At 52.1% G+C, this 17078-nt stretch overlaps 1 protein-coding gene across 5 annotated transcripts in view; it reads right to left on the bottom strand.

The window, feature by feature from the left end:
* The window catches only part of LOC101677584 (SCO-spondin), a 147948-nt gene that overhangs the window by 65787 nt on the left and 65083 nt on the right, over positions 1–17078 (bottom strand). For 4 of the 5 annotated variants that reach the window (XM_045072408.1, XM_045072410.1, XM_045072409.1 and 1 more), the window contains 19 exons: positions 16716–16857; positions 14390–14513; positions 13867–14001; positions 12948–13100; positions 11756–11957; positions 10898–11038; positions 8759–8885; positions 8565–8654; positions 7700–7839; positions 6212–6415; positions 5458–5607; positions 5053–5232; positions 4245–4361; positions 3625–3774; positions 3227–3442; positions 2293–2397; positions 1608–1749; positions 1073–1287; positions 561–779 (listed from right to left, as the gene is read on the bottom strand). In XM_045072408.1, the coding sequence (XP_044928343.1) occupies positions 561–779; positions 1073–1287; positions 1608–1749; positions 2293–2397; positions 3227–3442; positions 3625–3774; positions 4245–4361; positions 5053–5232; positions 5458–5607; positions 6212–6415; positions 7700–7839; positions 8565–8654; positions 8759–8885; positions 10898–11038; positions 11756–11957; positions 12948–13100; positions 13867–14001; positions 14390–14513; positions 16716–16857 (2952 nt within the window). Of the gene's footprint in view, positions 1–560; positions 780–1072; positions 1288–1607; positions 1750–2292; positions 2398–3226; positions 3443–3624; positions 3775–4244; positions 4362–5052; positions 5233–5457; positions 5608–6211; positions 6416–7699; positions 7840–8564; positions 8655–8758; positions 8886–10897; positions 11039–11755; positions 11958–12947; positions 13101–13866; positions 14002–14389; positions 14514–16715; positions 16858–17078 lie in introns of those variants that run through there. The other variant, XM_045072412.1, reaches the window with a different exon arrangement.

The following is a 17078-nucleotide window of genomic DNA, read 5'->3' as shown; positions in this document are numbered from 1 at the left end:
ACAACTTGAGCCCCAGAAGATAAAACCACTGGAATGATCCCTCAGCTATACAGTGAGAACCACTTGGGAGGGCTAACAAATTGACCATACCTGGGCTGAGCCTCACCCTCAACACTCTGATCTGATGGCCTGGCCCTCCCACCAACCCCATATCAGTCAGTACGTGCCAGGTGACTCAAAAGCATGGCTCAGCTGAAGAGGACTTTTCAGTGACCCCTAATGTGAGGTTTCTCAGGTCTGCTTTGGTGTCAGTCCTCAGTCTGGCCTGTGTGGGACACAGGAGTTCTTGGGGTGTCCTGCTGAGGAGGGATAGTAGGTAGTGGAAACAAATGCCGAAGTGCTATGCATGCTGGGGACCAGTGTCCTGCTCTCCCATGAATGAGAGCTCAGGAACACAGGTGGCCCAGGTTGGGTACCCCAATTCTCTTGGACAGAATAGACTCATTGGTCTCTCTGGTTGACAGAGTGGATGGAGGGCTCTGAATCTGTCTCCTACCTCCTGGTTGGTGGGCTTAGGAAAGGAAACAGGGGATAAGTGTCCAGCAGGGAGGGCCTGGTACCTTCAGTGCCGGCCTCTGGATTGGGCCGGGTGGACCCTCTGGAGCAGAAGAAACCTTCCCAGCACTGTCCGCCGGCTTCTGTAGCATTGGCGCTGGGGCAGAACCTACCTCCGTCACAGGCTTGACATCCTGGCAGGCTACTAAGTCCCAGCACGGGGCCATAGGTGCCTGGGGGGCAGGGCTGCCAGTTAAGCCCTGTCCCTTCAGGGCAGTAGAAACCTGTGCAGGGATCAGGGCAGAGATTAGAGCCTGAGGAATCGGGGGTGGGGAGGAAGGTGGCAGAGGGCAGGCTTTGGGCACTGGCTTAGAGTCCAGCATGGAGGCCTGGCATCTCTGCTATGGGGCTCCTGCCCAGGAAGTAGAAATGCTCTGAAAATCCAGAAGTTACTGCCTTATTATCAGAATAGCTAGATCAGGCCTGAAGATAACAGTCATGTTAACTGCTCTGCCCACTCCTCCCTTTTGCTTTGGACCCTTTGCTTAGTGAGCCAGGCTCTTGGCAGGAAACTAACCTCTCGGACACAGCTGTGGGCTCAACCCCGGAACACAGTAGTGGCCGCTGGGACAGATGTAACATTTTGCTGTGTGGGTGCCAGAGGCATAGGAGCCAGGAGGACACAGAGAGGGGTCAGCCATTTCCAGAGGACAAAAGTGCCCAGAGGGACAGGATCTCCTAGAGAGCCCCTCCACGGGGGTGGTAGTGACAGTTCCGCTAGTGCAGGACATGCTGGAAGAATGGGGGCCAAACAAAAGGGGGCCTCAGTCAAGGGGAGTCGCCCAGGGACACACAGCCACAGGCAGTAAATGGTCCTTAAGCATAGTCCTTGGACACTTCCGAGCCCGCTCCTTCCTGAATCCTGGCATGACTTAACCTCCACAAGTCTGCAAGTGGCCCACAGGCCCTGCAGGTCAGTGGGGGGGTCGCCCCTTCCTGACTTTTGGTATTTCTTCCCCTTGTTCTCTGGATGGGTCTGGATCCTGGAATGGAACCAAATCCTCACTCTGTAGACACTGTTCCCTCAACTCCATGTGGCTGTGTTTGCCCACCCTGGGTAGCAGGGTGCCAGCCAGATTGGCAGGTGGCCGCCAGAGCAGAGTCTCCCTCCAGAGCAATCTTGACATCCTTCTGGGGTTCTGTTCCCTTCCTCAGACCAGGTACCAGGTGGGCATTGGGTGGGGACAGGAGCTCCTGCAAAAGTCAAAGCAACAGAGGAAAGAGGCCCCAGGGGGAGACATTGAACTGAATTAGGCTACCACCCCTTGGATTTTTCCCTCTGGGCAGACCAGTGTGGAAATGCTTCCCCCTCTCAGCATCCAGAGGACAGGGACAATTCAGCTTGGAGTCCTGGAATCAAATTCACTGAATGAAAGGAAGACACTTGCCATTCTGCAAGGGAGTACCCAAGTGGAGGAGGAATAACAAGGCCCTGAAAGCATCCTCAGGGCAAAGGAGGAAGGTCAATAGTTCAAGTGAGGCTTCCTGAGTTCCAGGTTGGGGGAGGGTTCTTGGGAGGGGAAGGGACTGTTGAACAGAGTGGGGAGGGCATGTGGGGAGAAGGGTCCTGTGCTTGGCCCTGAACAGCTTAACACTGTCCTCCATTTAGGTCTATGGCTTGTGTGCAGAGAGAATGGCTTAAAACCCATAGAGACCAGCCTTCAACAGTAGAGAGCTGGAAGGGACTTGATCTTCTGCCCTGTCATGGTTGGAGTAGCCCCAGAGGCAGTGAAGTACCCTCTAGGCAGTAGTGCCCAGCAGGGCAGAGGAGGCCTTGTGTCCCATCAGTGGGGTCCTTGCTGGTGGCTCCTCCCTTACACCAGTGTCCTGCAGCACAGTCTCCTAGAAGAAAGGACACCTTGTCAGCCCTGCCCACTGCACCCCTTGCTGAAGAACATAGCACAAGGCACAGGGCTGTTCATGCTGTCCCCACATCCTGCTCCACTATGGCCACAGACTACAGGAATTCCTGACCCCAAACCAGCCTGAGCAGCCCAGACCCTGGGACAAGCAGGATCCTGAATCTCCTCCAGGTTTAGTCAGTACCAAGTTTCCAGGTCAAAGAGACTGTGAGGTCTGGGCAAGTCCAAGATTTGCCCTCCTCAGAGACTGCCAACTGCCAGGCCCAGATTTTCCTTATGGATCAAAACATTTCCAGCCATTTCACAGGGAAGCCGCCCAACACCCAAGAAAGTGACACCCTCCTTTTTTCCCCTACCCAAATCAGCTAACAGGGGGTGGGGGGTTGGGGGCAGAGATGCTAAAGACCCTGTACAAGGGCCCCTGCCCACGGTGTTGGTGGGGACTTAGTGCTGACATGGGTAGCTGGGGTATGGTTCTACTTTGAGACATGCATACCTTGATGAAGGGACTCCCAATTCGTGGTGATATAAGATCACCTGGAAAGCTCTTTAAAACTAGACACCGAGGCCCCATCTCACATTTCCTGACTTTCTAGGGTGGGTTGGGGGAACACAGTGTTCCTGATGGAAGGAGTCTTGGGAAGGTAGGGGATTCTTTGTCCAACAAATTCTGCTTCTCTGCCTCCATTTTTACCAGTGATCCAGGTCCATGTAGTTTCTCCCCAGTGCATCTCCTCCTCAGCTTGCTCTGGGACCCGCCAGTCAGGTCCACCCACCGCCTGATTCTTTTTCTGCCCTCCAGGACATACCTGTTGGTGCCATGAGCCCTGCCAGTGCACAGAATTTCCCAGCAGGACACAGCTGGCATTCAGTGATGCTCCTTAGTCCCCTCCGAGATCCATAAGTACCCACTGGGCACCTGTGGAGTGTGGCCACGGCTGTGCCCAGTGGACAGAAATAGCCTTGAGGACAAGGATATAGGTGGAAGTCTTGGATGGGCCCAGCACTCGAGTCGCAGTAATAACCTGGCCAGGAGTGAGGGATACTCAGGAGAACTATCCCCTCCATGAAGGCAGTTGGTCATAGCAGGTCTCTTGCCTCAAGGACCATGCCGTGGAGCTCAGGATCCAGACAACTGCCCTTGTGGAGCTCTCCCTCATGGCCTTGTCCCCTTTGCTGTCACCTGAAGATCTTTACTGCCTCTCACCTGCTGGGCACTGCCCGCTGGGGGCCTGGAGACCAGCCTCCTTGCAGTAGAAACTTCGTGGGCAGACCTGGCACGCAGAGGGCATGGTCTGCTCTGGAAGGCTGGAGAAGGTGCCCACAGGACATGGTGTTGGCCTATGTGATGCTGCGGCTGAGGACACAGGGAGGCAGCATGGTCTGGCTAAGGGGACGCCACAGTAGGATCTCAAGGCAGGGCCTACCATGGTGTTGACTATAAGATGTGCCTCTGCCAACATCCCTGAAGCCCGGCTCCCTTGCCCCTCGATGACACACAGGGACCCCAGCCCTTCACTTGTAGCTGGAATTACCTCATCAGGACTCATACCACTGAGAATCCTGGTGTGACACGGCCACTGACTTCTGTTCATACCAAACAATTCGAACCACAGAGAACACCCCAAGTGTATGTTAACCATGCCCCTCTGCAATACCCCTTGGCTGTTGGCTGGACCATGCATGGCACACCTTTTCCCTCTGGCCTCTTCCCAGGTACCCCAGGGTCCAGTTGAAAACTGAGGAATGTGGTCATTGTGATCTCTTAGCAGACCTCTGGGCGGGAGGGCACATCGGGCTGAGAGTGGGGCCCCTGGAGACACTCACGGCAGAAGGTTCCTGGGGGGCAGGGGGCCCCTGTCAGCCCGTCCTCTGGAGCTGGGGACACTGCTCCTTCAGCACAGAAGTAGCCAGCCTGACAGGGCCCACTGGGAGTGGACAATCCTGGAGGTGAGAGGGGGTGCCGGGCTCGGGCTGAGTAGACTCGTTATGCAGACAGATGAGGGTCCTCGTGCAGTGTCAGGCCCCAGAGGATTGAGAGTCACAGCAGTTGCTGAGCCGATGTGGAGTGCTCCATCTCCTTCTCTTCCCTACCCAGCCTCATGGTACAGGTGCCACTCTCATTCCACAGAGGGCCCGAGGCATTACCATTAGTAGCAGAGCTGAGACCTGTGCATAGGCTCACTGTGTTCTACCATCTGAGGGTTGTTGAAAGCTGGGGCGGGAAGTGTCTGGTTCACATCTGGGTCCCCAGTGACCAATAGCACTGAGTCACAGTAGGTGCTCAGGAAATCACTTAGACATGGAGACCAGTGAAAGGGCATGAGCGAGGGGCTACCGAGCCCCTCCTTCTGAAGAGAGACCTGCCCTTCCCATGCTATTCTGCAATGACCCACCTGTGCTCCCTCAACCATGACAGCAGCAAGTTTATGTCAGCACAGACTGGCCTGTGAGCATGCCAAGCCCACCATCCCATTAGGCAGGTGCAGGCATCAGTTCTCGTTTACAGAGGGAAAGAGGGGTTCATGTATGCACTCACAAGGCTGGGGAGAAGGTTGGGGTTCCCACCAGTTCTCTCACCATCTCTAAGCCTGGGACACAGTGCAGTGGCCAGAGAGGTCTCCTGGATTCTTACCAGAGGTGGCGCAGAAAGAGCCCGGTAGGCAGGGTATGGGTTCTGGGGTACCCTCGGGGCAGAAGGATCCAGATGGGCACTTCCCCCCTGTAGCCGTGGCTGGGCACAGGCAATTGGTGCTGGTGTAGTTGTCTAAGTCGAAGGGGCGGGAGGTCCAGGCTGCTGACACGCAGAACCAGCCTGGGGTGGAGACAAACACAGAAAGGTAGGCAGTGGGGCAGGAGGGTTGGTAGTGACCAGGCTGCCGGGGTAGGGGTGGGTATCAAAGGCTGAGCCACCCAGACTGCAGGCCTACCCCTCCCAGTAGCTGTTCCAGGAGATAGTCCGGGTCACCCCAGGTCCAGGTTCAGAAGTAGGAAGCACTGGGGTAGGTGGGAGCTTCTTAGGGAGTTTTGGGAAACGCACCTGCATCACAGGGCCCAGAGGCCTGGGTCAGATTCTCTTGCCCACAGTAGTGGCCTGGGGGACAAGGCAGGCAGCTGTCCAGGCTCTGGGTCAGTGGGTCTGGGTTGTAGTAGCCCCGAGGGCAGGGGTACTGTGTGGCGTATTTGGTGCCTAAAAAGCAAAGTTCAGAGGAGGGAGTCCAGGTGGCCCAAGGCTGGGGAGGGAGGCCCTGCTGCTTGCTGCTCCTGGAGCAACTTGGCAGGGCCTGTTGTGGCAAACTTCTGGCCCGAGTCACAGGAGCTCCTCCCTCACCAGCTGCTTATATTGGGCTTCCCAGGCTGTGTGTTCCCAGGCCCAGGGTCCACAAAGCCATAGACTATGCAGGACTCTTCTTCTTGATGGTCAACTCTATTGAAAAGCACGTGGCCCAAAATTTGTAGGATTAGTAATTTTAAACCTCTATTTTTTAGCCAACAGATTATGTTATGGAACAGAAAGTAAAAATCTCATAATTTTAAAGGTAAAGCTAAAGACATGAAATTTGCAGTTCAAGACCAGCTGCTTTGGTCTCAGCCAGCATGAAGGATCCACTCCTTCCCTGGGCCTTTGGGAGAGGTCGTGAGAATGTCTCAGAAACAGAGTGATTACATCTGCATGATCCTTAGTTGCTGTTGTTTCCCAAGCAGCAAGTCCCAAGCCCCATCTCATCCCTGGGCACCTGTACCAGCCCCCTGCTACTGGCCTTGCCTCTTCGAGCTGTGGCCCAGGCACTCACCTCTGGGGCAGTAGAAGCCGGCGGGGCAGGGGTGCCCGCTGTAGGTGGTGATGTTCTCAGGGCAGTAGTAGCCGGCAGGGCAGGGGAAGCAGGAGGCTTGGCCGGTTAGGTTGCTATAGGAGCCAGGAGGACAAGGCTGAGGGTGGCTGGTTCCACTGGGGCAGAAGTGGCCTCGGGGACAGGGCCCTCCCTGATGTGAATGACCTGAGAAAAGGAAGGAAGCTGAGTGAGGAATGCAGGCCTGGTCGCTACTGAGCAGACTGGAGCCGGGGGCAACTTGGGCAGTGCTACTAGGACCAAACGTGGATTTGGGCTTGGGGCAGGGGTTCCAGGTTTTAGAAAGAAAGAACGTTGATAAATAACACTTGTACAGCATCTTCCAGATTGAACAGCATGCGGTTAATACATATGTTATATTACTGGAGCCTCGAAAATCCCTCTTTCATAGGTGGGCAGGACTAATGATCCAGCTTTACTGAGGATGGTGTCCTGGCATGGTGATTGCTGTGTGTGGCCAACATCTCTCTGTGCTTTGTCCATTTTTGGACAAAAATCTTTTTATTTTTTTTTCTTTTGAGGATACACAATGTGATTGTTTATTTGCCAATAAAATGGATTTAGAAATCATTGATTTCATGTGTAGTTGTAATAAACCAGGATGGCTGGTTCTCTTTTTAGTGAATTATCCTGGCCTAGCAGCCCCTATGCCTCCTATAATCCCCACAAAGTCCCTGCTCTCTTACTGCCCATCCAACTCCCCTGAACCTAACCCTCAATCTGGGAGCTGGATTTTTGCCTCAGATGAAGTTCTTGAGAAGAGGGAGTTTAAGGGCCCTGGCTCTGTTGCAATGGCCCTCACCAAAGCTGCAGCTCAGTGTGGTGTGCATACTGCCCTCCCTCCCCCTTCAGATGTCCCCAGGGAATAGAGAGCATCCTCTGAGAACATGGGTAGAGAGAGTCTTCCCTGGGAGCTCATCCTGCACTCCACCTCCCCACAAGATGTTGTCTCTAGCCCTCATGAGAGCTGAGGACCACACTCAGCTCACCTCTTGGTGCCCCACAGGCTACCATTCTGGAACCTGCTGGCTGGTCTCCAGAAGCCCCCAGGTTTCCCTGCTCACATCCCTGAAAATCTATGACGTTTCTGTCTTTGGGTCAGTGGGGTTCTGACTGAAGAGGTGGGGTGGGGCTGAGGTGGGCTTGGAAACACAGATGTGACAAAAGCCCAATGACCACAGTTCAGAGGCAGTGAGTTAACTGTGGGAAATGCCACTGTGGGCACAAGGACAGGAAGCCAGCATGTCCAGGAATAGTGGTCAGACCTTGAAACACTCTGGCGGAGGATCGTTTCCAGGCCCTGCTTGCTCACACCCTCCCCCTCTGCCCTTAAACTGTCCCACAACCAGTCACTTCTCATAATCAGAGTGCCCATCTACCTCTAGCATTGGGCCAGTGCAGGGCCCATGCCCATCCTGAGAGACTCCGTACCTGCTGGGATTGGGGAGGAGGCTCTTTCCAGACAGAAGTAGCCAGGGGAACAGGGTCCAGAGGGAGCAGTGAGTCCAGATGCACCACAGAAATGGCCAGGGGGGCAGGACAGGCACTCTGACGCCATGGAGAGAAGCATCCTGGGAAGACAGAGAGAAACCTGGGCATCAGTGGGACCAGGAGGAGCATCCTGGCAAGGGACGTGCATTTCTGGAGCTGCTTTGCATCTCCTTCTTCAGGTTCCCTGGGATTCTTCCTGCATCCATGGCACAGTCTGACAGATGCCTAAAGGAGAGTGTGACAGGTCTCTCTTTTTCTTCCCCTGCCACTCTCCAACATAGGAACCTGGGTATAGTTGTCCTTTTCCATCTTTTTAAAAAAAAAAAAAAAAAAAGCTTTGATTTTTGAGAGAGAGAGAGAGAGAGAGAGAGAGAGAGAAGTGAGATAGAAAGCGGCGGGGAGGGGCAGAGGGAGAGAGAGAAGGAGACTCCTTGCTGAAAAGGGAGCCCAAGGGCCCCGATCTCGGAATTCTGGGATCATTACCTGAGCCGAAGTCAGATGCTTAATGAGCTGAGCCACCCAAGTGCCCCATCCTTTCCCATCTTAATCCCAATTCAAACTCAGGCTGTCCTGGGCCACAGAATTTTGGTCTGGCAGCAATAGGCAGAACATCCAACAGCCCTTCAGCCTCTGGCTCCACAGCTGTCCCCCTGCTCTGGGTACCTTCTCTTGGGGGCTGGGAGGTTCCTAAAGGTGGGGAGGTGGGGCTCTACTCTCAATTGAGACTCAGGCATGTGCACAGGATTCTTAATGGCTTTGCTTTCTTAGGCATGAATGTTCTCAAGCTCCCAGCAGCCCATGTTACCTGCCCTCATTCTGGCCAGCAACCTCTCTGTCCTTCCTCTGCTGGTCACAGGCCAGGTGGGAGTCCTGCTCTGTGAGGCCTTTTGCTCCTCTGTGGTGGAGAGATGCTGCTAGTGAGATGGTCAGTGTAGAAGGAAGACCAGGAGGAAGACAGCTCTGGGCTCACCCCATGGGCATGGAGACAGTGGCACTCACCGATCTGAGAAGGTACCCACAGGACAGGGCAGGGGCACCCCTGTGCCCAGTGGACAGAAGTGGCCTGGAGGACAGGGCCCCCCTGCCATGGCATGGATGCATCTCTCCTGGTGGGTGACTTCATCTCCTGCCCAAAGTCAGAAGTGGGTGAGATCACAAAGCAGCTCCTCCCAAGCCCAAAGCCACTCACTCAGCAGTCCCCACATTGTCCACCCTCTGAGGAGAGAAGTTCCTGAAATAAAGCAGTAGAGATTAAAAGCTAGAGTGCCATCACCCTTGACTGCCCGGGCAGCTCAAGTCCAGGGTTCTGTCCAGTCCTGGCTCCCTGCTGGGGTAGTGGGTGGGGTCTCAGGTGTGGGGCTGGGGTCCTGAGATGTGACCCTTTCCAAATTAATCGGAAGTTCTCTAGGCAGACCCAAAGTTGGGGAGAAAGTACAGGGGTGCCAGCATTTGTCTATCCTGGAAAAAGGTGGGCACAGGACAGAATGAGAAAACTGGGGGCTTCATATCTAGCTTGAGAAGGAGAGCCTAGGTCATTGAATACAGATCTCTGTGACATCTGTTTTGGGAACCTGTTTCCAGCTTGGCCAAGTTTGTCACTTCTATTTGTACCATTATATCCCCTTAAGGTTAGCTCACAGAGAACATAAAATGCTGAAGATAAACTCTAAGAAGAAGAGGGCTCTTGTACAGGTAGGAGAAGAGAAAAGAAATTATAGTGTGTGATCTCATTTTTGTAACTGCCTGTAAACTGGTGGATTTGCCTATGGAAATGTGTGTGTGTGCACCTGTGTACATGGGTGTGAGCACAGGAAACATGGAGCGCTGCACAGCTTCATGTCATACTTCCGAAACAGGTAGCCTCCAGTGGGGAAAAAGGCAGAGTAACAGTTTTAAACATCTGTGTTCTTATAGCTTGCATGAGAGTTGTCTCCACAACCCTAAGGATACTGATGTAACAAGGGGAGGATGAACAGTGTACTTTGATGGGCTTTTTTGGGACAAAGGCGTGCTGGGGAATGTTTCTGTCAGCCTCTGGACCCCATGATCTCATCCCTGAGTCACCCCTGGATCCACAGGTGCAGTAGAGGTGCTGCGCTGGTGCTTGTCCCACAGCGCAGTGCTAGAGTGCTACCATGGTCTGGAGCACCCTCACGGGTGATGCCACTGTCATGATGACAGAGCCTTGGGAGACACCAGACAGCAGCAGGCCTTGGATGGGTCACTCCACCAGCCAGGCCCAACCTCATCATTGGAAGAAAGACATGGAGGGAGTCCTGTTCCCTAAGGCTCCGCCAGCCTGGAGGTTCCATGACTCGTGACTTACTGTTGTCCTTATTTAGCTCCACACTTAACTTACCCTGCCCAGAGGGTCTCCTGATGCTGCCCCAGGGACATGAGTACAGCCACAGACTGTGCACCACAGACACTGCAATACTCCCACCCTCTGAAGAGGGATGTCAAATGGAGTCCCTACTCTGCCTGCCCTGCAGGATGCCCAGTCCCATCCTGTCACTTCTGTGCCAAAGACACGAGTGTTACCGAGTGTATGTCCTCAGTTACCCTCCTTCATAGAATCTGTTCTCCTGTGTTCTGGTCACTTCTTAGCCTCAGTCAAGGTAAACATTAATTTACTGTCCTTCCTATGCTCTGTCTTATTTAATTTTTACCTCAGTCTTACAAATTTCTATACTCTGTATTCCTATCAGGCACATTAAGAACATGAGTTAAGTGATTTCCCACCCACAGCAAGGAGTGGTGCACTGGGCTTCTGCACAGCCCAAAGTCCCTGTCCTTGACTACTATTCACAGGGCCTCCTGTATTGCAGACCAGCAGGGAGAGGTTTCCAGTGATCTGTTGCTCCTCAGGCCCCCAAACACAGCTTTTACCTGTCTCCCCAGGAGACATCCCAACTGCCCTCTTCTGTCTCCTCACCTGCAAAACATGGCCTGCCCTGCCATGGACTGGGCATGAGGTGGGGGCAGGGCAAGGGGAAGTGGCCAATGCCCTGGGGGCAGTAAGGACCAGGGGAACAGGTCCTCTCCTGGTGGCTCTCTTGGCCTGGAAAGTAAAGCCATTGTGTCATCTTGTGGCCCTGCCTGACTATGTCATAGATGGTTCCCAAGCCAGGCAAATACCTGATCTATTGTTGTGCTGCCCATCTGGCTGACGTGAAGCCTCCAGCGAGCCTTCAGGGCAGATGTGGCCCACAGGACCAAGGTCTCCCCATGGGCCACTGATAGGTCTCGGCATCCATGCCCCTCCTGGGCAGTAATATCCTGGAAGCAGAGAAAGCACGCACGCAGTCTGCTCTGTTTTACGGTGCTGGAACCCAGCTTTTTGCCTTCGCATCCATGAGGGTCTTGCCCTACTAACAACGGCTTTGAAGGGATCAGGCACTGTGGATGTCCCTGATAAGCTATTAATTTAGGTCTCTTTGAATGAACATCTGAGGTAGGTGGCAGGATAGCAGAGCAGAGTGCCTACCTCTCATCTGTCTGGGCCTAAACTTTACTCCCCAGTGAGCCTATGGATATTCTGTTGTACATGGAGCCCCACAACCTGGAGGCCCTTGGGGGGAAGTCATATCACAGACGAGGCAATAGGCCTTCTTCATGACTATCTCTGGGCTTTTCTTGGCTAATCAGACAGGAGTCTCTTCCTTAGCCGCTGGAATATTACTGACCTCCCTCAGACATGACCCTTCTTCTCTTTCTCCTTCCGCCTCATCTAGGCCTCAGGGGCTGGGAAAATCTAAAAGTCTTGCGCATTCCCACCACATTTGGAAGCCCCACTCAGTAGCTTCCAGCCTGCCTCCCTCCTATTTTGGCCAAGCCAGCCTCAATGACCTGGACACACTTCCCCTAGGTTCTCTCTAACATGTCTCTGCCTCAGGAGCCAAGGGCCCTAGGGCCAGAGCCCAGGTAGCGGGCCTGACTACCCTCTGCTTGGTTCTCCTCCTGCCAGACCATTGAGGGAGAGGTGGGCACCCTCACCTGGTGCACATGGGCCCGTGGGGGCAGCCTGGCCTGCTGCAGCACAGAAGAGTCCAGGTGGGCAGGGAAGACACCAGCTCAGGTCCTGTGCCCCTCTCTCTACATTCCAAGTGCCAATTGGGCAGGGTCTCTGCCTGGCATCCTTGGTGCCAGGGGGGCAGAAATGGCCAGCAGGGCAGAGATCACCAAACGGGAGGCCCTCCTGGAGAAAGAGGGTCCTGTTGTAGCTTTAAAGTTGAGAACAAGGGGGTCCTCTCCACTGGGCTCCCTCCAAGTCCTTCTGAACCCCTCTCTGAGGAAGACTGCCTCGCTCAGCCAGCCTCTCCAGCTCAGTTACTCATAGCAACCTGCACTTACACCTCCCTCCAGGAAGTGCTTTTAGAAAAATGAAATAGATTTTAATGTTAAATAGCCTCAATAATCCTACTTCTCTGCTTATTTGCGGTGAAAGTTCTGCTACACAACTTGACTTCTCGCTCTATCATCTCTCAGTCATCTGTGTGTCAACAGTATACCTACTTGTCATTGTTAGTGGTTACCTAGTATCCCATGGGGCTGCTATGCCATGTCTGTGCCTAGGTATTTCCTTTGTGTTTTGTTTTTGCTATTAAAATGTGTGGTGTTTTACACATCTCTAACATCTTTAAATACATGACTTTTTTTCCTTTCATGTTCTTTCCCACGTGGAAGCTATAGGATCAAAGGTCATGAACTGCCTTGAGACCCTTGTTACATGCCTTGCAATAGTTGCCCAGCAGCCTGGCCCCAGGTGTGGCCCATAGAAGTGGACTCTATCCCTTAGCAGTATCTTCTTAGGGCAGGTGTGTTGACTTTTGATGACTAATAGATACATATTGTACAGAAATGGCTTTGCTTCATTTGTTTTAATTATCAGCCCTGCTGTGCCTTTCCCTAGCTCATGACTTATTTGTATTTGGTGCCTTTTGAGGTGGAAGCTGGAAACTGACATTAGATAACTTTGCCCTTTCTCATTTTTATAGGCTGTATTTAATGCTTGTGGCACTTCCAACTTTGTTTCTGCAGTGGTTTCATCCCATCTTCCTGGGGGTACTCTGTCACCCAACTAGGCAGTGGGCCCTAAAGGAAGATGCTGGTGTCCCCCAACCCTGGCCCAGGCCTCTGAGCTTAGACCAGTCTTGCCTCTGTGAGGGCTACGAGGGTCTGCACTCACCGGAGAGGAGGTGTTGGAACCAGGCCCACAGTGATGCCCAGGACTGCACAGCCCCTGGGGCTTGGCCAGGCCTGTTCGACCGCAGAAGGTCCCAGGGTGGCACAGCTGGCAGTCTTCCACACGGGCCGCCCCTGGGGCCTCTCGGAAAGTGCCCTGGGCAGAGAGAAGGATGCTACTGAGGTCAAGAGCCTGAAGGCCAGAGTGGAGTTCCAAGGCTGGCCAGGCTGGCTGCTCTGGCCAGGAAGGGAGCAGAGCAGGGTGCCTCTACCCTCACCCTGGACAGACAGGGCTTGTGGGGAGGAGATGGCCTACTTAAAGAACCCAAGCCTCTGAGAGACTCCTAAGAATGAGTGGAATTTAGCTTTTGATAGGCCAAAAGTGTTTGATGGCAAGACATCCACCCAGGGAAGAATGTTGGAAATTCCCAGCAAATTTTGATAGCAGGCAGAAAGAGAAAATAGAGGACACCAGGTCCTTTGAAGAGGTGTGTGTATCTTGGGGAGAGGAAGCCATGGCTAGAGTAGGGAATGGGGTAATTGGAAGATGGAGGCTGGAGAAACAAGATTGTACCCTCAGCCCCCACCCCTGCTGGGAGCTCCACCTGAGCCTCAGTTTCCTAGCTCTGGAGCTCCTCCCTGCTTCTTCCTGTGTTGTACCCCACCCCCCAAACAAGCCTGGGTTGCTTTGTCCCGTGTGACCTCTGGTCTAGCACCACTATCAGAAACCAGCCTCAAGAAAGGGGGTAGTCCAGTGCTCCTCATCTGCGTGGGGCAGGAGGCAGAGGGCTGACATATGGCCATGCCACAGTAAAGGAGCATCCTCCATCCCAACCAGGCAGGGCTGGGGTACAGGGTTGATGGTTCCAGAGCCTTGCGGACAAAAGTGAAAGATGCCAGGAGGGCTGAGGGGAGCTTCTCACCATGGGACAGGGGATGGACAGCAGGCCCCCAGCTGGGCAATAGTGCCCAGGTGGACATGCTGTGGGACTAGCCAGCTTTGTCTGGTTGCAGAGCTTTCCTTCTGGACACTCCTGGCACCAGAGGTGGCCTGGACCCTGCAAGGGGGATTGGCAATAGGCAATAAGGTTGGTTTCTTTCCACCTCTCTAACCCTTGGGCTAGGCCTGGCAGTATAGCAGGCACTCAGAATACATGTAGAATTGAATTGGGACAGCTGCTGCCTGGGACTTCAGGCTCTGTGTGTGCCTCTCTTCCTGAGGAGGTCAGGGCATGGGAAGGGTTCAGAGCCAGGAAGATGCCAGTAAAATGGAGGTGCTCTCTGAGCATCTGCCTCAGTCTCCAGGTCATCGATGCCTGGAGGAAGGGAGCCAGAGATGGAGGCTGTACTGGCCATTTTCCCCAGCCATCTTCCCACCTCCCTGACCTTAGGATCCTCCCACTTCTGGGCCCTCTAAGGGATGGAGTCTGTCCTGGGAACACTTACAGAGAAGCTGCCAGCACTACACGGCAGTGGAGTGGCAGTGCCTGGTTCAGGGCAGTGGTGACCTATAGGGCATAGGACACAGGCCACAGCCAGCCTTGCACCTGGACTCTGGCGCGAGGTTCCCCTGGAGGAGAAGCAGAAAGTGAGGAGTGTGGGTGCCCACAACCTTCCTGGGGTCATCATTGGTGGAAGGCAGGAGACCTCTTCTGCCCCCAGGCTTACCCTCAGGATTTAAGGGCCAAGACCCAGCCTGGCTGTAAGCCCCTGGATCATGACAAAGATGTGGTTGGTGTGGCCCTAAATGTGGCCTAAATGGGGCAGTGCATTGAGAGATATTGTAAAACCAGGCTTATGGGCTAACTGTGCTTCTATTACAAGTTTGCAAATTACATATCTGGTAAAGGGCTAGTATCCAAAATCTATAAAGAACTTATAAAACTCAACACATGGAAACCCAAATAATTCAATTAAAAATTGGCAGAAGACACGAATAGATATTTTTCTGAAGAAGACATAGAGATGCCAACAGACACATGAAAAGATGCTCAACATCACTGATCACCAGGGACACACAAATCAAAAATCACAATGAGATACCACCTCACACCTGTCAGAATGGCTAAAATCAACACAAGAAACAATAGGTGCTGGTGAGGATGTGGAGAAAAAGGAACACTCTTGCCTGTTGGCAGGAATGCAAATTGGTATAGGAGGCATAGCATGGAGGTTCTTCCAAAAGTTAAAAATAAAACTGCCCAATGACCCAGCAATTGTACTACTAGGTATTTGTCCAAAGGAGAAAAACATAACGATTCAAAGATATACATGCACCCCAATGTTATGAACATTATCTGTAATAGCCAAATTGAAGGAACAGTACAAGTGTTCATTGATTGATAAAGAAGATGTGATATATTTATTTACATATCTATATCTATATCTGTATATCCCATATATATCTATATATATGATGGAATATTAGTATTATTTGGCCATAAAAAAATTGAATCTTGCCATTTGCAATGACATGAATAGAGCTAGAGAGTACTATGTTAAGCAAAATAAATCAGTCAGAGAAAAACAAATACCATATGATCTCACCCATATGTGGAATTTAAAAAACAAAACACATGAGCAGAGGAGAAAAAAGAAGACAGAGATGCAAACCAAGAAAGATACTCTTAACTGTAAGAGAAGACAATGATGGGTACCAGAGGGGAGATGGGAGAGGGGATGGATTAAATGGGTGATGGGGATTAAGGACGGCACTTGTGATGAGCACAGGGTGTTGTAAGGAAGTGTTGAACCACTATATTGTACACCTGAAACTAATATTACACAATATGTTAACTAATTGGTTTTAATTCAAAACTTAAACACAAACAAAAAGTTTTCTGTTCCTCTACTTCGCTTATGTTTTTCTGCTGGTGTGGTCTGTGTGTCTCTTGATCTCTCTCTCTCTCTTTCTCTGTCTTATTTGAACTGATTTATAATGGCCCTTATATAATAAGGTAGTAAGTAGATGGATGTTGGGCCTGAAATTCATATCGAAAATATCTCCCTGCTTTATTTTTTATCTTTTAACTTTGTCCATGATGCTGATGAAGAACAGAAGCTTGAAATAACTGCCTTCATATACTGTGGTCTTTTCCTCAATTAGTTAAGCCTTTCATGTCATGCTTAGATTTTCCATTCTCTCAGATTTTATAAATGCCCATTTATATTTTGTTACTTAATTTTATAATTTTTTTACATTGAAATCTGTATTTGACCTGAAATCTACTTATTTTGATTAGTGCTGTTTCACTTTTTTCAAAAAGAATGTATATTACTTTTTTTAAATAAGAAAAGTACTTTTAAGTTTTACTTTTTGACCAGAGTAATTAAGGGCATATCTTCATAAAGCAGTCAAATCAACAGAAGACCCCAGAGCCTGGGCCAAATGATACCTACTCAGACTTCAGCTGGGACTAAATTCCAGAATGTTTTGCTCTTGAGGTGCGCTGTTATGAAGCAGCTTCTCCACTGGGGTGTGGGCACTTCCTCACGGACTCCATCCAAATCAGTTGTCTGTCTTTCAGTATCTAGGGCCCTGGGGAGTGGGAGTGGGTCCCATTCCAACTCTCCATGCTGCATCCCTGAGCCCTGGCCCTTGCCAGTGCTGATCCTATGCCCTGTCCCAATAAAGCTGCCAGGTCCTGAGGCAGGCTGGGCCATCATGTCTCTTTATAAACCCCTGGGTGCCTGGGACAGCACTGGGCTCCAGCCTGTACTTAATAAACATGTGGGAACTTCAAGAGCAGCCATACCCCTGAGCCTTCCTTACCGTGGGCAGAGCATGGGCTTGGGGGCACCACTGGGGCAGAAGGCCCCTGGGGGACAGAGGAGACAGTCTTCCACCTGGCCATTGCCTGCTTGAGAGCTGTAGGTGCCTGCTGGGCAAGGGAACTGAGTGCCCCACATTGTACCTGTTTTAGAGAGAAGGAAAGGGGTATCAGAAGGAAAGAGGGAGGTCAGAGCTGCATTACCAAGGCACTGAAGCTTCTCACCCTACTCCCTGCAGATAGTTCTCCAATAGAGGCCATGAGGGAAGGGGCAGGGAGCAGGGGATACCACTCACCCATGATCAGACTTGTCTGGGCTGAGACACACTGTGAATCCACAGTCAGGATGCTCAGCAGCTCACTAG

Source organism: Mustela putorius, unplaced genomic scaffold (genome assembly GCF_011764305.1).
Source record: "Mustela putorius furo isolate JIRA1106 unplaced genomic scaffold, ASM1176430v1.1 tig00004035_pilon_pilon_pilon, whole genome shotgun sequence".
Lineage (NCBI taxonomy): Eukaryota > Metazoa > Chordata > Mammalia > Carnivora > Mustelidae > Mustela > Mustela putorius.
The sequence above is the reverse complement of the archived record's forward strand: the minus strand, read 5'-3'. Positions and strand labels throughout refer to the sequence as shown.